The sequence below is a fragment of the Typopeltis vanoorti genome, chromosome 23, assembly GCF_054136105.1.
Source record: "Typopeltis vanoorti isolate ZY-2024b chromosome 23, IOZ_Tvanoo_1.0, whole genome shotgun sequence".
Taxonomy (NCBI): Eukaryota; Metazoa; Arthropoda; class Arachnida; order Uropygi; family Thelyphonidae; genus Typopeltis; species Typopeltis vanoorti.
In genome coordinates, this window is record NC_143571.1 from 60,346,884 (window position 1) to 60,367,502 (window position 20,619).

General features: G+C 36.8%; 1 protein-coding gene across 3 annotated transcripts in view; it reads left to right on the forward strand.

Moving 5' to 3' along the window:
- Positions 1 to 20,619, forward strand: part of LOC150093895 (uncharacterized) — a 159,995-nt gene that overhangs the window by 112,560 nt on the left and 26,816 nt on the right. For 2 of the 3 annotated variants that reach the window (XM_090413015.1, XM_090413013.1), the window contains one exon: positions 9,824 to 9,916. The exons of the other annotated variant lie outside the window; for it this stretch is intronic. In XM_090413015.1, coding sequence (XP_090269141.1) covers positions 9,824 to 9,916 — 93 coding nt within the window. The remainder of the gene's footprint in view (positions 1 to 9,823; positions 9,917 to 20,619) is intronic. 3 annotated transcript variants of the gene reach the window in all.

Here is a 20,619-nt window from a genome sequence, read left to right on the forward strand (position 1 = left end):
GTTGGTAGCAGAGGAGTTATCTCCATCTAAGGTGGAGATGAAAAAAGCAAATAGTAACAGTGGTTTTGAAGCAGTATGGTGTTGAGGTTGGAGGTAATCAGAATGAAATATCTAGTTGAGTGCTGCTGTAAATCTGGTAATGTGGAGGGCAATGTGAAGGAAATGTATAGGCAAATTGGTCTCTGGCTAATAAGAAAATGATCATTAATGGAGGATTTTAATTATGGTAATATAAATTGAAATGAAGAGCAACATCTGGGAGTAGAAAGAGAGAATGAATTTCTTGGGTTTTTGAGGGGCATCTACCTTAGACTGTATGTAACAGGTCACATAGGGATCAAGGGTCTTAGATTTGTTGGAAGTTTTTCCACTTGGTTATACTATAAATTAAAGATGCCAAGAAATTATGTTCTTGGTTTCATCCTTTATCCAAGTGTAAACAAACAAAGTTTGCACCTGAAGTAATTTCAGGACTGGGCAACTCGTATATAGAAGCTAATGACTTCACATCACTTGCCTTAGTATTCCATAATGCAATCACATATCCTTACAGACATGTATAATGCTATGCATAATGAGAAGGGTCACTATCCAGACTGGTTTCAACCTTTATTGAGGTCTCATCAGTTGTAGCCAAACCCAGAAGTGATATGATATCAAGATTGAAGTAATGCAGAAGTCATTTCTATATCTGATTTGATCTGATCTGATCTGATCTGATTTTCCATTTTCAGTCATTTCTGTTTGTAGGCATTGCTCACAAAGTATTCCTGGTGAGATTTTTACAGGGTAGTTCACCATTGCTCCCCCCCCCCCCCCCCCCCAATTTTATCTGAGCTCAGGACTGGCATATGGTTGGAATGCATGTGTGTTTGCTGGGCCAGTTTGCATGTTCTGGAGGACAAAAAAACCCCGAGTTTCCAGATGAAAAAACTCTGTATGAGACTGGCTAACATTTCGTTATACGAGTAGCCAAAAAGGTGTCACACCTTATTATTAAAATGCTCTGGATTAGAGATAGATGTTGGAAGTTTTTCCACTTGGTTATAAAGATGCCAAGAAATTATATTCTTGGGTTAATCCTTTATCCAAGTGTAAGCAAACAAAGTTTGCACCTGAAGTAATTTCAGGACTGTGCAACTCATATATAGAAGCTAATGACTTCACATCACTCCAAAAATCACATTCTTGGCTCTTTTAGGCTTTTATCCATCACTTGGTGCACTTAGTTTAAAATCCATGAGTATTCATATAAGCACAGTAATATTCTAAGCACAAATAGTGTAATGATCACTGCAAAACTGAAGACATACAATTTTGCGACCATCAACTCAAAAACACGAATTGGTGAATACAGATCCCTTGAATATGGAGACCTGACTGTTTATAACAGGAAGGTTATTTTCAGAAGAGACCAGTAGAAGTGAATGTAGATTGTTACGAGTTTGGAGTTGAAGTGTGAAGAAGTGTTGAGTATCTGCTGCATATGCAATTGCAGATTGAGAAGAGAGTGAGGAAATTATCAAATCCAATTCTGATGAATACTGTCCAAGGAAATATTTATAAAAAAAAAAACGCAAACAGCAAAAGCTGATTGGGGCATAACCCGAAATGGGAGAACAGTATTCATTGGTTAAGCAGATTTTTGATTTACAAATAGCTATGAACTCTTTACAGAGTGACTCCCTGAGCAAAAGACAAAACCTAATATAACTTTTTGGAATGTGATATTTGCAATATATTTATTTCAAAGGAGATTTTAGATTTAATCCCAAGCATTCTAGGGTGACTAGAGGGCTACATGGTGTGTAGTGTTTGTGGATAGCTCCTGAACAGATAAGTTATTTTGAGTAATAATTTGTGAATTTGCATAGTATCTACATAGTATTGTTTACTTTTCGTATTTTAGCATGTCTGGGTGATTTTTGTGTTTTCTGAGTATTTTAAATAGTAAAGTGATAGATACGATTATCTGTGCACATGGCCCCCATTAAGAGAAATACAAAGATGGCGTCCAGGTCGCTAACTTTGTCTAAAAATTTTAATTTAAAGGATTTGATTTAGTGTACCGTTTGCAAAATGTATGCATTGAGCAGAGCGGTTGGAGTCTGGTTAAACAACGATAGTGGAGTGAATGTGTGCAGAAAGTGTAAAGAATGTGAGGATTTATTAAAGAGTGTTTCAGGTCGTGTGAGTGATATCATTGTTGAAAGTGAGAATCTAGATAACAGTGATATGTAAGGTATGAATAGTGATGTTTGCAAGGTAGTACCTGATATCTGTGAGAGTGGCGTTGAAAGTGAGAATGAAGGTAAACATACAGAACGAATGAATGAATTATCAGAGAATAAAAATAATGAGACTGATGCAATGAGTGAGATCGCTCGGTCACGTGCAACGATACACAGGGTAAATCGGCAGCTGGAGCATTGGCAAAAATGTTTACCAAGCGTACCGACTAATAAACGGCAAACGTATGATAGAAAAAATAAGAGTATGATAGTGATTGTAAACAAAATGAAAGAGCGAGTGTTGTATGGAAATTCCTTAGTAAGAGGTATGTTAGTTGAGAGTTTAACAAAATCATACCAACCTGGTGTGAACGTTAAGGATGTAAGCAAGTCAATTAGAATGCAAAAGCAGCGGGTAAAAGAATTGATAATGGTAGCAGGTACAAATGATTTGAAAGGAGATAAAATGGCTCTGAGTGAGGATGTGAAGGAATTGCTTGAGGTAGCCAAAGAGGAGAGAGAGAGAGTTAGGATGGCGAGTCTGTTCGCGGTATAACAGTGAAGAGTATAGAAGGAGGGCCATAATTGCTAATGACTTTATGCGCAGATTATGCATGACAAGTGGTGTGGAATTTGTGGATGTGTGGAGTGAGTTCGATGGGCGAAAAGATTTATATAAGGTGGGTGGTTTACATTTGAATGGATTTGGTGTACGGAGACTTGAAAAGGTGTTGTCGAATGTAGTGGAAGTGAATGTGCAGAATCAGGGAAACTAGAGTTATTAAGGGGGAGTGAAAGTAGATATGCAGACTTTAAGGAGACAGTTGAGTGTATGAAGGTGTGTAATATGCCCAAGCGAGTACGAAAGACCACGAATCAGAATGGAATAGTTAGTATAAGGCATCAAAATAGGGATGGGACAAATGGGCTTCTGCAATTCATGTATACTAATGCCAGAAGTATTAGGAACAAGAAGGAAGAATTTTTGGCCTTGGTTTGCACTTCCAGACGACAGGTCATTATACCCTGATAAGTTGGAACATAAAATATTTCATCTTATCATTGTATAACAGAGCGAACACACAATAAGAAACATTATACCATGCTTGCCTCTGAGTATTAAAATAATGTATTGTAAATATATCAAATATTTCATACTATGAGAAGACAAATAAGTATGCATTTTGTACCACTCACAAATTAGTTAAATAATGATGGAAGTGTAGACCTTTAGCAAAGTTTAATAGAGCATTGTGTACTAAGAGATATAGAATGTTAGCACAAGTTCAAGATCGGGGGAGGCACGCACGTGGGATATTGCGGAGAAAGCTGGAAGTAGTGACATGAGCCCACGTGAGTGCGTTGGGTGGACATCGCGGAATGCGAGAATCGCCGAGAAAGAAAGGTGAAAATATAAGGGTCAAGCACCCCTGAAAAAAGGCTTTTTGTTCCTGGATGTCCTGGTGTTTGTCTCACGGTGTCGTGAGCAGGTGAAGGGTGGCAGTGCCTCCATTCGGAGGGTTTTGATAGAGGCAGCAGCGGAACTAGACGTAGTATCTCCATGGAAGGAATAAGTCCAGTCATCCATAAAAAGCCAGATTGGAGCACATGGACATTTTGTCTAAGGAGAGGCAGATTCCGGTAGACCTTTGACACGATGCAGAACCAAGGACAGATAAGCAGACTTTATTTGTATTTTGTTGATTGTAAATGTAAGATTTGTGTTAAACCAGAGGAAGGAACATTAATGATATTAATTAGGATTGAACTGCAGTGATCTAGAGAGGGTCACCGTAAAATCTTACTGTCTCCTGTTATGATAGAGTTACGTAATATGTTCTAGGGGGTTAAGAATATCTTTTAAAGTAAGGAATTGCTATCAAATGAAGGGATTGTAAAAGATATAAATGCTATCTTGTGTGGTTTGATTGAACTACTAAAAAAATAGAGAGTTATTGTGATAATCATGCATGATTAAGGTAATTAAGGGTAAAAATAAGAAATCTTGCTTCAGAGATTTACAGTTTAATCAGTTTGAGTATACTTATATTATTGTAATGTTCTAATTCTATCCTGACTGTCAGGAACTCCCTTAAGGTGGGAATTAAGCTTATTGTATTGTATGTACACATTTATGATATCTAATAAACCTTGCTTTGTACCCAACTAAGACTATCTGTGATTTCTGGAATCTGATGCACCGCTTATAAAAAAAAAAAAAAAAAAAAAAAGGTACTACAAACCTAGGCAGGAGACTAGAATGAGTATAGATTTTGGCCACGTCTGCAAAATTACAAGGGATCACTTAAGTACTGTCTTGAGATCACCTCTTGATTGATAATATTGTCTAATCTAAAAGCACTAAGTGGCGCAGCAAAATATAAATTTCTTAGTGTTTTACGAGAGGTTGATCTCAGACAATCTGATACTCTGGTATTGGCTTGATCTCGAGGCAATTCCTTTGTCCCCCCCAGATGTACCACGTGATACCTGAATGAGAGTTTAACGGGGAATTGACCCAAAGACTAATGGATAGATATATGAGTAAAAAGTACGACACAGCAAGGTTATTGGCATTAGTGAAACATGGCTGACAGAAGATGATAGAGCTAGTGGGATTGAGTTAGCGTGATACCTGAATGAGAGTTTAACGGGGAATTGACCCAAAGACTAATGGATAGATATATGAGTAAAAAGTACGACACAGCAAGGTTATTGGCATTAGTGGCATTATTGGATAGAGTTAGCGTGATACCTGAATGAGAGTTTAACGGGGAATTGACCCAAAGACTAATGGATAGATATATGAGTAAAAAGTACGACACAGCAAGGTTATTGGCATTAGTGAAACATGGCTGACAGAAGATGATAGAGCTAGTGGGATTGAATGTGAAGGGTATGGTGTGTGTTCAGGAGTGTGACAGGGAGAATAAAATGGGGAGGAGGAGTGTTATTGATGATAGCTGATGAACTACGGCCAAGGATAATAGAAGTGGAACTGCAGGATAGAGAAAAGAGCACATTTGAGGCTATTTGGTGTGAGATTGAAACCAGCAGAACAAAATATACAGTTGGGTGCTGCTATAGACCAGGTGATGGAATAGATGATGGAGATAGTATGCATAAGCAAATAGAAGAAATGAGTGAAGGAGAGTAATTATTATGGGTGATTTCAACTATGGTAACATTGACTGGAAGGAGGAGAGGACACGTGGGAGGAAGGAATTGGATTTTATGCGGTTATTAAGGGATAACTATCTACGACAGCATGTAATGGAAAATATTAGTGGTCAGAAAGTGCTTGAACTAGTAATTGCATCTGAGAATATGGCTGTAACGAATAATACCACGTTGCCACCAATTGGTGAGAGTGATCATAGGGTCGTGACTTGGGAGGTGGCTAATGGTGTGAAATTTACAATTAAGACAGGGGATTACATGTGGAATTATCGGGCTGGTAATTATGACAAGCTTAGGAGTTTCATTGGTTCAGTGCTATGGCATGTAAAACTGCAAGGGCTAGATGTTGATAGTGCATGGGAGGCAGTTAGGAGGTGTTTGCATGAGGCAATGGCTGACTGTATATCTAGAGTTCGAGTAATAAATCAAGTAGGGGTTAAATGGATGAATAACACCATTAAGCTTGAGCTGCAAAAAAAAAGGAAACTACTATGGAGGGAATTTAAGGGGAAAGGTGACCGGCAGGCACATGAACGGTATAAAGCGCAGGATAGGAGGGTAACAAGTGTGGTAAGAAAAGCAAAAACTGATTATGAAAGAACATTAGCCATGCAGGCTAAAGAGAATCCCAAGCAGTTTTTTCGATATGTTGCAAGTAAAAGAAAAAATGTATATGGCAGAATGATTTTAAAGAATGCCAATGGTAGTCAGGTAACCGAATCAGTTGATATAGTTGAATTACTGAGTGAGCACTTTGCAAAAATATATCATCCAGGTGGTGACATTGCAGTAATGAATGAACCAATAGATTATACGGGAATTGTGGTGAATGAAGTGGATAATAAAATTAGTTTAATCCTTTATCCAAGTGTGAGCAAACAAAGTTTGCGCATGAAAGTATCTTCAGGACTGGGGTAAGGTGGTTCAACACCAGGGCAACTCGTTGCAAAAGTGGAGCAAGATACCAACACTCATATCTCAGTATCTCCTATAATGCAAAACACATCTCCTTGCAGATATGTCTAAGGGAAGGGCCACTACCCAGACTAGTTTTGACCTTTATTGAGGTCTCTTCAGTTGGAGCCAGGCCCGAGTGGAGATACCAGGCAGAAGTATTAGCAGGTCATCTCTACCTATAGGAGTTGCCAAATGGTGTGCCACCCTTTTTTTTTTAATAAATTACTCTGGATTTAGAGAAAGATGTTGAAAGTTTATTTTTCACTTGGTTAGAGTATAATAAAATTAGTTTAATCCTTTATCCAAGTTTGAGCAAACAAAGTTTGCGCCTGAAAGTATCTTCAGGACTGGGGTAAGGTGGTACAACACCAGGACAACTCGTCCAGAGTAATTTATTAAAAAAGGGTGGCACACCATTTGGCAACTCCTATAGGTAGAGATGACCTGCTAATACTTCTGCCTGGTATCTCCACTTGGGCCTGACTCCCACTGAAGAGACCTCAATAAAGGTCGAAACTAGTCTGGGTAGTGGCCCTTCCCTTAATGCATAACATTAGACAAATCTGCAAGGAGATGTGTTTTGCATTATAGGAGATACTGAGATAGGAGTGTTGGTAGCTTGCTCCACCTTTGCAATGAGTTGCCTGGTGTTGTACCACCTTACCCCAGTCCTGAAGATACTTTTAGGCGCAAACTTTGTTTGCTCACACTTGGATAAAGGATTAAACTAATTTTATTATACTCTAACCAAGTGAAAAATAAACTTTCAAAAAAAAAAAAAAAAAAAGAATGAAGTGGAGGTGAGTAGTCTATTACAAAACCTCAATGTCAATACATCTGTGGATTGCATGGTATACCAGCTCGTGTCATATGTGAAGCGGCTAAAGAATTGTCAGTACCCTTGACCATTTTGTTTAATTTGAGTCTCGGGTCTGGGTTAGTTCTGAGGGGGTGGAAAGAGGGGAAATTACTTCCACTGCATAAAGGAGGTTCCAGGACTGCTATTGTAAATTATTGACTGATTAGCATATCAGGAATAGTTGTCAAGGTCTTGGCGAAATTAGTCGAGAAGAATACAGGATTGGATAGATGAAAATGGAATACTGTATCAGGGACAACATGGTTTTGTGAAGGGTAGATCATGCCTCAGTAACTTGCTCATGTTTTATAACACAGTGATGGCTGAATTGGATAAGGGTAATGGGTTTACAGTGATTCTACTGGACCTTGCCAAGGCCTTTGACAGGATACCACATAGAACTGTAATCAGTAAACTGCAGCATATGGGGATTGATAAAGGGTTGGTGAGATGGATAGGAGGGTGGCTGATGGAGAGATATCAGAGAGTGGCTTACTCTGGAGTAGAGTCCAAAAGTCCGCTTGTGACTAGTAGTGTGCCGCAGGGTTCTGTTCTTGGACCACTACTTTTCAGTTTGTTCATTACGACATAGGAAAGGAACTGAGAGGAAGTGTTCACTTACTTGCTGATGATGCAAAGTTGTGTAAAGCAATAGTGAGTGCACAGGATATCAAAATTTTGCAAGATGATTTGGATAGTTTGGAGGGCTGGACTAAGGAAAATGGATGTCAATTTAATGTGGCAAAGTGTAAGGTTATGCATTTTGGGGTGAAAAGATTACCAGCAATATATCACATTGGTGGAACTGTACTCCAGAAGATTGACGAGGCCAGGGATTTGGGAGTGTTGGTGGATAGGGAGTTGAAGTTTAGGAGGCTCATCGCAAAAGTGGCTAAATCAGCTCATCAGATCACTATGTTGCTGAAAAATACTTTAACAAGCAGAGACAAACAAGTTATTGTTCTTCTGTATCGAGCCTTGATAAGACCCCATCTAGACTACTGTGCCCAGATATGGGTGCCAGGGTTTCTTCTTGATGGGGGTGGAGAGGATCCAGAGACGAGTGATCAAGATGATAGCAGGTCTATGGAATGAACCTTATGAGAACAGGTTGAAGATTTGTGGGTTGCAAAAATTGGTTGATAGGCAGAAAAGGGGTGATATGATTGAGACATTCAAATTACTGAAGGATTTCTATAAGATTAATTCAGTAGATATTTTTGAGAATAGGACTGGTGGTGGGAGGACTAGGGACCATACATGGAAGCTGGGCAAGAATGTGGTTAGCAGGGGTGTTAGAGCTAGGTTTTTTGCATGGAGAGTGGTGAATGAGTGGAATAAGCTGCCAGAGTCTGTTGTTAGTGCTATGACTGTGAATGAGTTCAAAGCAAGGTATGATAGATACTGTGTGAATGTTGAATAATTGTTCTTGACATGATGTTAGGGCCTCCCTCGATGAGTCTGTCAACTCCTTGGAGTTGCCCGAAATAATAATAATAATTCCTGCTTGGGATTGGAAAATCTCATTTTATTTAGAAAATTTGAGTGCTATCAGAAATTAGGCTGGAAGTTAGTGGTTCCTTTTTTGCAAAAAATAACAGGAATGAGTTTTACTACCATCAAAATTATTATCATTCAGCTTATCATAATCCTATTGAAATTATAGTTTGGAGATCAGAATTTAGGATTGTAGAACTTTCTTATATAGTGAAACCTGTGGAGTATCCATAACTATAGAATATATAGTTAGGCTTATAGAAGTTGATATTCTGAAAGTTTTTGTGATTTGTTTAATGCAAGCCACTTGTCAAATGAAGAAAGGTGCAAGCTGAAGAAGGACATTGTGTTTAGAGGGAGGAGAGTAGATGAAAAAACAGATCCACGTGAAACACTAGTATTATATGTATAGGTTGAGGATAAAGATCCAGCTACAGTATGTGTGCTGTGTGTCTAAGCAACCCATTTGCAGAGGTCAAAAGACGTACCATATAATGGAAGCTTACTTAATAGTCCTTTGTTCCAAACTCAGCCTTCAAAGGCAACTAACATAAGAAGATTCCCTATTGATCGACAGTGGTTGAACCCAAACTGGCTGTTAGTTTGAGTTGAATGTTAATTTTTTTCTCCATACTTTAGAATGAATTGAAGTGAGTGACATTGGATGGTAAGGATTTGTTGCATTTTTAGGACCAGGTTAAATATGGACTAAATTTCCAGGTTGCAAGATAACCACTATAATAAGAGAAAATGAAAAAGGTAACAGTGTCTGGAGTACAAACTTTCAGTTATGAATCATTTCTACTATTGGTACTCGCTACTGACAGGCTTCAATCTACAGAGGTTGAAAAGGCCTATTTGGAAGATGAATAAACCCAGAGAAATTGCACTGATCTATTATTTCAATGAAATATTGATATATTTAAAACTAAAAACATTTATAACAGTATCATAAACAAAATTCAGTATTTCTTCACACCATTATTGAAATAATTCTAAAGCTTAATTTTTTTTCAGAATAAAAAAGTGAAAGTTTTTCTATTTCATTTCAACCATTTGTTATATATTCTAATTTAATTGCTATCAATCTTTTATATAGTTACTCCTGTGATGCCATTATTCATAATACCAACAGTGTCATTAGTAGTGATTGTTGTTGTTGTGATTTTTTGCTATGTCTTACTAAATCCAGGTAACTATAGTCTTTGCTATTATTTCTTATAAACAGTAGTATTAATTGCAGAAAAAGTAACTTTCTTAATAATATAGATAAACTTAATTTGCCAAATGCTTCAAAAATCACTTTTGAAAATTACTGTGATATATATACAAACCTTCAGAGAATTTCCATATGATAACAATGGATCTCATTTAACTTGTAAAGTGATTATACTACCCTTTTTCCAGGGTCACAGGGGGTAGAGGTTGAAGTTATTCTCCTGTTGCCATATTCATATAGTATTTAGTATAGGATGGCCATAATTTAAAAGTGAAAAAAGGAACCTCATCTGTTAACGAGGGGAAGGGAGTTCAAAATTTCCCCAAAAAAATATAAAAAATATTTTCAATGATGAAAATTTACTATTCTGACTACAATACTTATTAATGCAAAAAGGAACAAATTTGACTTATTAAAAAAAAAAAAAAAAAAAAGTACCCTTTTTAAATAAGGGGAGGATTTAAAAAAAGGTACCCCTTTTCAATTTTCAAGAGGAAAATTGAAAAGATACAAAAACCTGAAATCTGGAAAGTCAGCTGGAGTAGATGACTGAAAATGCTTAAATATGGAGACAAAAGTTTTCCAGGGTCCCACAGAAGGTTCTACTAAGGTAGAAGTGGAGGAATTTTTTGAGGCTTTAGAAAAAGCAACTGACACAATGAAAAAGGAAAAGTTGGTCCTTGTTGGGGATCTAAATAGTAGAGTAGGAAATGATTGTGAGACATACAAAAATATTTTGGGAAAATTTGGAGAAAAGAGCAAAGCTAATAATAATGGCAAATATCTGTTGGATTTCTGCTCAGGACATGGACTGGTTATTACTAACACCATGTTCCAACATAAAAATGTGCACAAATTCACATGGAGAGAAGAGGCTAGGAATAAGAAAAGTCTCATTGACTATGTTATTGTTGATAGTGATGTTTTCTCCCTGGTGCAGGACACCAGAGTGTACAGAGGATTTGAAATTGGAAGCGATCACTATTTAGTCTTGAGCAGGATAAAATTGAATTTCATATTGAAAAGAATAACATGTAAGAAAGTTTTAAAGCGAATAAAAGTTGAGCAGCTCTCAGATGTGAACTGTAGACTAAAATACAGAAATATTATTGAAAAGAAAATGAAAGAGTTTGAGAACAGGAATCAAACCTTGGAGATTCAGTGGCAAACTCTGAAGGAAACATTGATTGATTCTGCCAGAGAGGCATGTGGTGAGGTTGTGTGCAAGGATAAAAAAATCAGAACTCCCTGGTGGACACAGGAAGTTAAAGAGGCAGTGACGGAAAAGAAGAAAGCATATCAAAAGTTCCTGGCAAATAAGTCAGCTTTTACTCTTACAGAATACAGAGACAAATGTAAGAAAGCTAAACAGTGTGTAAAACTAGCTAAACAAAAGTCATGGGAGGACTTTGGCAAGAATATAGAAAATAAATATCAAGAAGGTGGCAAAATATTCTGGAGGTTGTTGAAGAAGCTTAGGAATGGAGGAAAGAGTGCTGTAAAAGGAATTAGAGATGATAAAGGTGAAATGAAAACAGGAGAAAAAGATATCCTTGAAGTATGGAGTAATTACTTTGAAAAACTGCTAAATGAAACAAGCAGTGATGACAGCACAGTGATAAAAAACACTGAACAGGCATGCAGTCAGGAATACATATCCATACATGAAGTAGAAAAAGCCATCAAAGGCTTGAAATGTGGAAAGGCAGCAGGAGTAGATGATATTCGACCAGAAACGCTGAAGTATGGTGGTATAAGAGTCTTACAGTGGCTGCACTGCATAGTTCAGAAAGCCTGGACAGAGGGACGAATTTCCGATGATTGGAGTAGGGCTCTCATAGTACCCATATATAAAAAGGGAAATAAAACTGAATGTGAGAATTACAGAGGTATTTCCCTACTGAGTGTTCCTGGCAAGATCTATGCAAGTATACTTGAGAAACGGTTGAGAAGAATTGTGGAAGAAAAGCTTGGTGAAGAACAAGCTGGATTCAGGCCAAATAGAGGCTGTCAGGATCAGATCTTCACTTTACGACAAATAGTCGAGAAAGCATGGGAATATAACAAAGATCTGTATTTAAGTTTTGTCGATTTGGAAAAGGCATATGACAAGGTGCCAAGAGAGAAGCTATTCAATACGCTGCAGTTATATGGTGCCAATGGGGCATTATATCAAGCAATACTTAGTCTTTATTTGAGTTGTGAGTCAGCAGTTAGAATTGAAGGAAGTACAGGAAGATGGTCTAATGTTAAATCTGGTGTGAGACAAGGATGTACATTATCCCCTCTGTTATTCATTATCTATATGGATCACATTATGAAGGAATGTGGTATTAAACCTGATATCAAAATTGGAGATGTTAATGTCAGCTCTTTGCTTTATGCGGATGATGTTATACTTCTAAATAAATCCGCTACAAGTCTGCAAGATTCTCTGACTAAATTGAATAGCTGTTGTAATAGATATGGTATGAAGGTCAGCAATAAAAAGACAAAGACAATGAAAATAGGCAGAATCATTGAAAATGTCTACTGTGTTGTGAATGGAGAACCTGTGGAACAAGTAAAACATTTCAGCTACTTAGGCATAATTTTTACTGAAGATGGTAAACTAAATATAGAAATGGACAACAGAATCAGCAAAGCTGGTATCGTGGGAAGTCAATTGAATAAATTCATATGGAATAAGAAAGAAATTAGTCGGAACACTAAATTAGCTGTATACAAGACTGTGTTCAAACCAATTTTAACTTATGGATCTGAGAGCTGGGTCAGAAGTAAAACACTTGACCAAAGACTAGAGACCGCAGATATGAGAGTCCTGAGAAAGATTAGAGGCGTAAACAGATGGCATCAATGGCAATATCATATTAAAAATGAGGATATTAGGAAAGAACTTGACATTGTCAGCATCCAGGAATGCGTTAGCAGAGCTAATCTCAGATGGTATGGTCACTTAAATAGAATGGGAGAGGAAAGATTAGCAAAACAAGTGTTCTCTGCCAGGTTGGCAGGAAAACGACCCAGAGGAAGACCAAGATATAGGTGGATTGATACGGTACAAAGTGCCTTAGACGATATAAATATAAGATCTGATAATGTTGGAATCTTGACAAGTAACAGACTGATTTGGAGGAAAATTGTAGATAGGAAGTTAGTAATGATGTAATTTTTTCATGTAGTACTGTCATATCCTGTACACCCCTTGAGCGTACATGGCAGGAATTTGATGATGATGATGAAGTTTTCCAGGGGCTACAGGTCCTCTGCATAATCCATAGGGCCTGGTCAGAAGGTTGAATTCCCAATGATTGGAGTACAGCTCTCATAGTCCCCATCTATAAAAACAGGAGAATTATAAAGGAATTTCTCTAATAAGTGTTCCAGGTAAGATTTATGCTAACATACTTGAAAAGAGGTTGAGAATTATTGTGGAAGAGAAACTTCAAGAACAGCTGGATTCAGACCAAATAGAGATTATCAAGATCAGATTTTCACTTAACGACAGATAGTTGAGAAATCTTGGGAATATAACTAGGATCTGTACTTCGTAGATCTGGAAAAGGCATATAACTAGGTGTCCAGAGGAAAGCTTTTCAAAACACTACAATTATATGGAATAAATGGACCATTATATAAGAGCAATACATAATCTATATTTAAGTTGTCAGTCATCAATAAGAATTGAAGGAAATACAGGAAGATAGTTTGATGTAAAATCAGGGGTAAGACAAGGATGCATATTATCTCCACTTTTATTCATCACCTATATCAGTGGTGGTGAACCTATGGCACGCGTGCCAGAGGTGGCACGCCCAAGAATTTTGCTGGCATGTCAACGATTTACATGTGATATCCTTTTATACGCTTATAAATTATTCAGCCTTTTTTTTTTTTAATTGTTACAATACGTACAAGTTAAATTTTGTTTTACAGGAGAGAGCAGCTATGAAGACATGAATTTCATTCGTGCGATATTAACAAAGGATCACGCGACCCAGAGACAAATGGAACTGACAACTTTTGAGTTGAAATACTAATTATCTTCAACTGAATTCCATAACATCTGCAACTGTCATAACAACATTCACTATATATTTCTTAGTTTTAAGACATTCACGATGGGGTATTGTTTATCGTTCCGACAGAACTTCTCATTACCGGCAGGCTCAACTCGCACAAAGTTTCAACCCTTGGTTGATTTTTATTGCTTGTTTGTGTTTGAGCTGGAAGGGGAACTCACACAAGCATTATATGGCATGTTTCAATTCGTGGTAGAATTTTATTTGAAGTTTTATATACTGTGTTTCCGGTGCAAAATATGGTTTTGCTTGCCTACGCAGGGTAGTTCTGTGAGAGGGGTATGTGTGATTCATTAGTTAGCACCCGTTTTTATTGCAGCTGTCTCTAATTGCACTATTTATTGAGAAATATATTACACAGACTGCAAAAGCCTCTGTACCTTATTCAGGGATACAATAAAACTTTTTTTCTTGCATCTACAGTATATAACGGCTGTTGGGGAGGGCGTGTTGTTTTTTGTGTGGAAGGTATATATGCAAAACCTTTTAATGTCTTTTTTCGTAAATTGAAATCAGGGGTGCCAGTTATACGCTAGAGCAAGTTATATTCGACGGTAAGCGTTCGCCAACAAGTCGGCATCCTTCTACTGCTTCCCCTGCTCTGCTAACTTCTATAGTGAGTTACAGTGCATAAATATTTTTCTCACTACCGTTTTTTTTTTTCAAACCAACATCATTAAAATCAATTTAATAATGCGATAATCAATTTTAATACTGAATAATAATATAAATTTTTGGTGATCACAATGGGATATGTCAATGAAACTTACCAGAAGTTAATTTAGTGATGTTGGCCTGAGGAAACTACAATATTGTAGCATTCGTTCTGTGATTGATAACTAATTTAAATGTGTACTTTTATATTTGTCGACATGCTACACCGTATACATTAAGTGTATTAATATTCTTTATGATTATGCCATAATTAATTATTAATACTTATTTACTAAAATAAATAGCCAAAAGGCTTCACATCGGCGGTACAAAATTATATAAATTAAGTGGAAATTAAATCCAACATTATTTCAAAGCCGACTACAGAAACTATAGTAGATGTTTCTTGCGAAATTTGACCAGAGATCTTACAGGAATACACTCGCCAAATTTCCTACGAAAATTCTATAGTTACTGTAGTCGGCTTTGAAATAATGTTGGATTTAATATCCACTTAATTTATATAATATTAATACTTATGTTAGTTTAATGTATGAACTTTAAAAAAATGGGAACGGTATTTATGAATAAGTTTGTTGGGACTGAGCCCTCTAATACAGTAAGAAAAAATAAAAATGCAGTCTATAGAAAAAGAATTGAGAACGACTGATCCTTTGGATTCCCTGACTTCTCTTTTCTAATCGCATGTGCGTTCATTATGCATTTCGCACTGCACATCCGCCAGTAGGCAGAAATAAGCAGTGGCAGGTGCATTATTGTTGTGTATGTGCACTGTTTTGTTTTTGCTACTGTAAATGGGAATTATAAAGATAATTTAATTTAGGCATATAATAAAATATTGATTTATTTTTGAAACTATAAAAAATGCATTTGATTTAAGTTGTGAATTATTTTGTTACAGTTCTACCGAACATGGCTGGCGAAAATAAAAAACAAAAATTATCACAGCCAAGCTGCAGAGAGTTCCAAAGTTGGTGGACTGAAGAGTATGGCATGATTAATAAAGACAATAAAGCAATTTGCGTTTTATGTTCCGGGACAATTGTGTGCAGAACGTCATCAGTAAAATGGCATTATGAGACAAACCATAAATCGCTCCTTGAGAAAAGCAAGGACAAACAGAAAGAATTTATTGTTCGGGCAATTAAAAAGAGGAATATCCAGTCAACAACCCTAATGAAATTTATCTGCAGTCGTTCAAATATAACTGCTGCTAGTTTTTTTGCCTCAAATGTAATTGCTAAACACAGGAAACCTTTTAGTGATGGGGAATATATAAAAGAAGCATGGTTAAAATGCACACCAGTTCTCTTTGAAGATTTTGAAAACAAGGAAAAAATTATTCAAAGAATAAAAGATATGCCTTTAGCTAGAAACACGGTGAAAGTAGAATCATAGAAATGGCTAAAAATATAACTCATCAGCAAAAAACAGATATAAAATCTTCTGGTTTAATTTCTCTTTGTCTTGATGAGAGTACTGACATAACTGTATCATCTCGTTTAGCAATTTTTATTCGTTCTTGTGTTGGGAATAACATCAAAGAAGAATTGATAAGTTTAACATCATTAGCAACAACAACAAAAGGAATAGATATTTGCAATGCAGTTGTAAATGCACTTGCTGAAAGAGATATAGATCCCTCCAAAATTGTATCGGTACTAATGGTGCTCGCAGTATGACTGGAGAGGAAAATGGGTTGTTATTATTATTATTATTATTACAGGTATCTCTATGGAGTCAGTAGATTCATCGCGGGAGACCCAAACTAGCAAAACAATATCTGTCATATCTCTTCTTGAATTCATTTACGCACAAAGAGCTCGCAACTAAGTTAGGCAATGAATTCCACTCATTCACCACACTCTTCTTTAATTTCCAGGGATGACCTCCTGTTCTTCCATCACTATCACACAGCTGAAACATTTCCCCTGCATCAATCCTATAAAAACTTTTCAGTAATTTAAATGTTTCTATCATATCCCCTCTTCTCTGCCTATCAACCAACCTCTGCAATCCACAAGCTCTCAATCTATCAATGTAGGGAGCATTTTTTACTTCACTCACCAACTTGGTCACTCTTCTCTGAACCCTCTCCACAGCCTCCTCATCTCCAAGGAATCCAGGTGACAAAACCTGAGCACAGTAATCCAAATGTGGAAGTATCAACGCTTTATAAAGGGGAATAATAACCTCTTTATCTCTGGATGTCAGTATGTTCCTCAACAACCAAGTAATCCTATGTGCAATCTTGGACACCTTAGCAATGTATCCTCCGAACTTCATCTCCCTATCTACCAACACCCCTAAGTTCCTAGCCTCATCAATCTCTTGGAGTACTGTTCCATCAATGTAGTACACAGCTAGTAATCTTTTAATCCCAAAATGCATGACTTTACACTTTTCCACATTGAACTGATATCCATTATCTTTTGCCCATTCTACCAGCTTATTTAAATCATCCTGCAAACTTTCAATATCAGCTTGATTTTTTTATTGCACTACCTAACTTTGCATCATCAGCAAACAACTGAATATCTCCCTGTAAGCCATTTCCTATATCATTTATATACAAATTAAACAACAATGGCCCAAGCACAGAGCTCTGAGGTACGCCACTGGTCACCTGCCTCATCCTGGACTCAGCTCCTCCATACACCACCTTCTGGTATCTCTCCCTGAGCCATTCTTCTATCCATATCACTAATTTAGTATCCATTCCCATCTGCTCCAATTTGCATAAGTGTTCCATGGGGTATCCTGTCAAAAGCCTTAGCAAAATCCAGAAGTACCACTATGTAGCCAGTTCCTTTGTCCAACTCAGATGTCATTGTATTATGAAAAGTTAATAGATCGCTAAGGCAGGATCTACCTTTAACAAAACCATGTTGGCCTCTATAGAGTATCATATCCTGATCCATCGATTCTTGAATTTTGTCTTTAACCAACTTTTCCAATACTTTTACCACTACTCCTGAGATGGTGATTGGTCTGTAATTAACTACCGCAGTTTTAGAGCCACCCTTATGCAAAGGAACCACTTTGCCTAACTTCCACTCCCTAGGGACCATACCAGAGTTCAAACTTAAATTAAATATCCAAGTAAGAGGGGTTGACAATTCATTTGCAAATTCACGCAACACCCGAACTGATATTCCATCTAAGCCTACGGCAGTGTTTGTATTTAAATTTTGCAATATATTAAATACCTCTGATTCTTTAGCTTCAATTCTCACATTAGTTATTGATACAATTACAGATATATCCTCACTTGGGTGAGAGACTTTTGAAAAGTGATCACTCAATAACTGGACTATTACATCTGATTTTATCACCTCAATACCATCAGCACCCACTAAAGTTATCCTTCTAAAGTCATTCTTCCTTTTACTTGCTATATAGCGGAAGAACTCTTTGAAATTACCCTTGATCTCTTTGGCTAAGGTCTTCTCATAATCTGATTTAGCTTTTCTTACTATGCTGGTAACCTTCCTAGCTTGAGCCTTGTACTGCTCATGGGTGTATTGATCACCTTTCTCCTTGTAAATTCTCTATAACATTTTCTTTTTTTGCAGATCAAGCTTGATATTACTGCTCCTCCATCTAACACCTGCCTTGTTTGACTTCCTAACCATGGAGACACAATCTGATATTGCTTTCCTCCAGACACCTGCTGATTTTATCTCATGCACTGCTAACATCTTTCCCCTGCAATATGTTCTGCCATGGAATGGCTGCAAGCCCACTCCGAAGTTTGTTATAATTGCCTAACCTGTAGTTCCGTATATACTCCTTTTTAACAGAAAAATCCACAGATTTTGCAACCTCCCAAGTCAATACCACATGATTGCTTTCACCAATTGGAGGTAACGAGGACACCTTACTTATGCATAGAACCTCTGAACCAATAACCAGGTTCAACACTCTCACATCATATGTCCCTTCAGTTATGTGCTGTTTCAAGTAATTATCTCGTAGAAGATGTATGAACTCCATTTCCTTTTTGCTATGTGATATTTCCTCCTTCCAATTGATATCACCGTAATTAAAATCCCCCATAATAATCACTAAGCCTGCACTCTTGCATTAATTTGCTGATGCATGAATTCAATATCTTCCCCTGTACTCCCTGACCTATAGCAGCATCCAACTGTATATTTGGTTGCATTGGTCACTATTTCGTACTAGACCGCCTCAAATGAACTCTCATTCACATGTCTATCATCTTGATATACTACTTTCTTTGGCTGCAACACATCAGCTATCATCAACAGTACTCCTCCCCCTGTTCTATCTTCTCTATCCTCCCTGAAACTCTACCCATCACATTCAATTCCGGTGACCACATCTTCTGCTGACAGCCAAGTTTCATTAATGCCTACAACTTTTGGTGAGATTGCACTGACTAATGCCAAAAATTCTTCTCTCTTATTTCGAATGCTTCTTGCATTGGTGTACAAAAATTGCAGATTCCCTCTAGATCTTGTACCGGCTTTAGAACTGATATATAAGTCACTAATTTCAGTAGTCCCATGCCGATTTTTATCCCCTCTCTTCTGCAATTTATTCTGCGTATAAGGATCAATAAATATACAATCAATGCTAAAGTTTCTCTCTCTTACACTCAACCTTTTCAATATTAGTTTCCCTGCCCAATTACTTCAACTTGTTCAGAAAACGGGTTCGTCAATTTATTTACCAAATATATTGGACATTCAGTTCTGGGTTTTCGTTGTATTATACATCAAGTTTTATGCGCAAAAGCTAGTTTCAAGCCACTGGAAGATATTATGAACATTGTAACAGAATTGGTCAATTTTATATCGGCATGCGCTTTAAATAAGCAAAAATTTATAGAATTATTAAGTGAGGTAAACTCGGTGTACAATGGTTTACTTATGTACAACAACGCCCAGTGGTCAAGTCGTGGGAAAGTTCTTCAAAGATTTGTTGAGTGTATAGATGAAGTCGGATTTTTTTTTTACATAATGAGAAAATCATTATTATTATTATTATTATAATTGAAAAAAAAAAAAAGAGAAAATCATTGAAAAATACAATCAATTAATGAATGTCGAATGGCTTTTGAAATTAATGTTTTTTACTGATTTGTGTTTACATTTAAATGAATTAAATGTTAAACTGCAAGGTGTTAACAAGACAATTATTGTCATGTTTGATTTAATCAAAGCATTCGAAGCTAAATTACCAATTTTTAATCGTGATGTCATTTCCAATACCTTCTGATATTTTCCAAATACAAAATATGTCTTTGCAGATCTAGAATCACATGAAAAAACAGATCAAGTTAAATTGACAAAAGAGTTTTCTACAGTTATTCAGTCGATAATCAACGAATTTTCTTCAAGATTTACGCAGTTCAGGCAATTTGCAGAGACATCAAAATTTATTTTGCATCTGGACACAACATCAACAGATAAACTCAATTTGGAGATTTGAGAAATGAGTTGGAAATAATGGAAAATGATTGATTATTGGGGGCAATTAAAAAGAATACAGAAGAGGAAATATTGAGAACTTGGAATGCCATTCCTGAAACCTTTTGTTGTTTAAAAAAACTAGCAGTTGCTATATTATCAATTTTCTCCTCTACATTTGCTTCATCATCATCATCACCATCATCAAATTCCTGTCATGTACCCTCAAGGGGTGTACAGGATATGACAGTACTACATGAAAAAAATTACATCATTACTAACTTCCTATCTACAATTTTCCTCCAAATCAGTCTGTTACTTGTCAAGACTCCAACATTATCAGATCTTATATTTCTATCGTCTAAGGCACTTTGTACCGTATCAATCCACCTATATCTTGGTCTTCCTCTGGGTCGTTTTCCTGCCAACCTGGCAGAGAACACTTGTTTTGCTAATCTTTCCTCTCCCATTCTATTTAAGT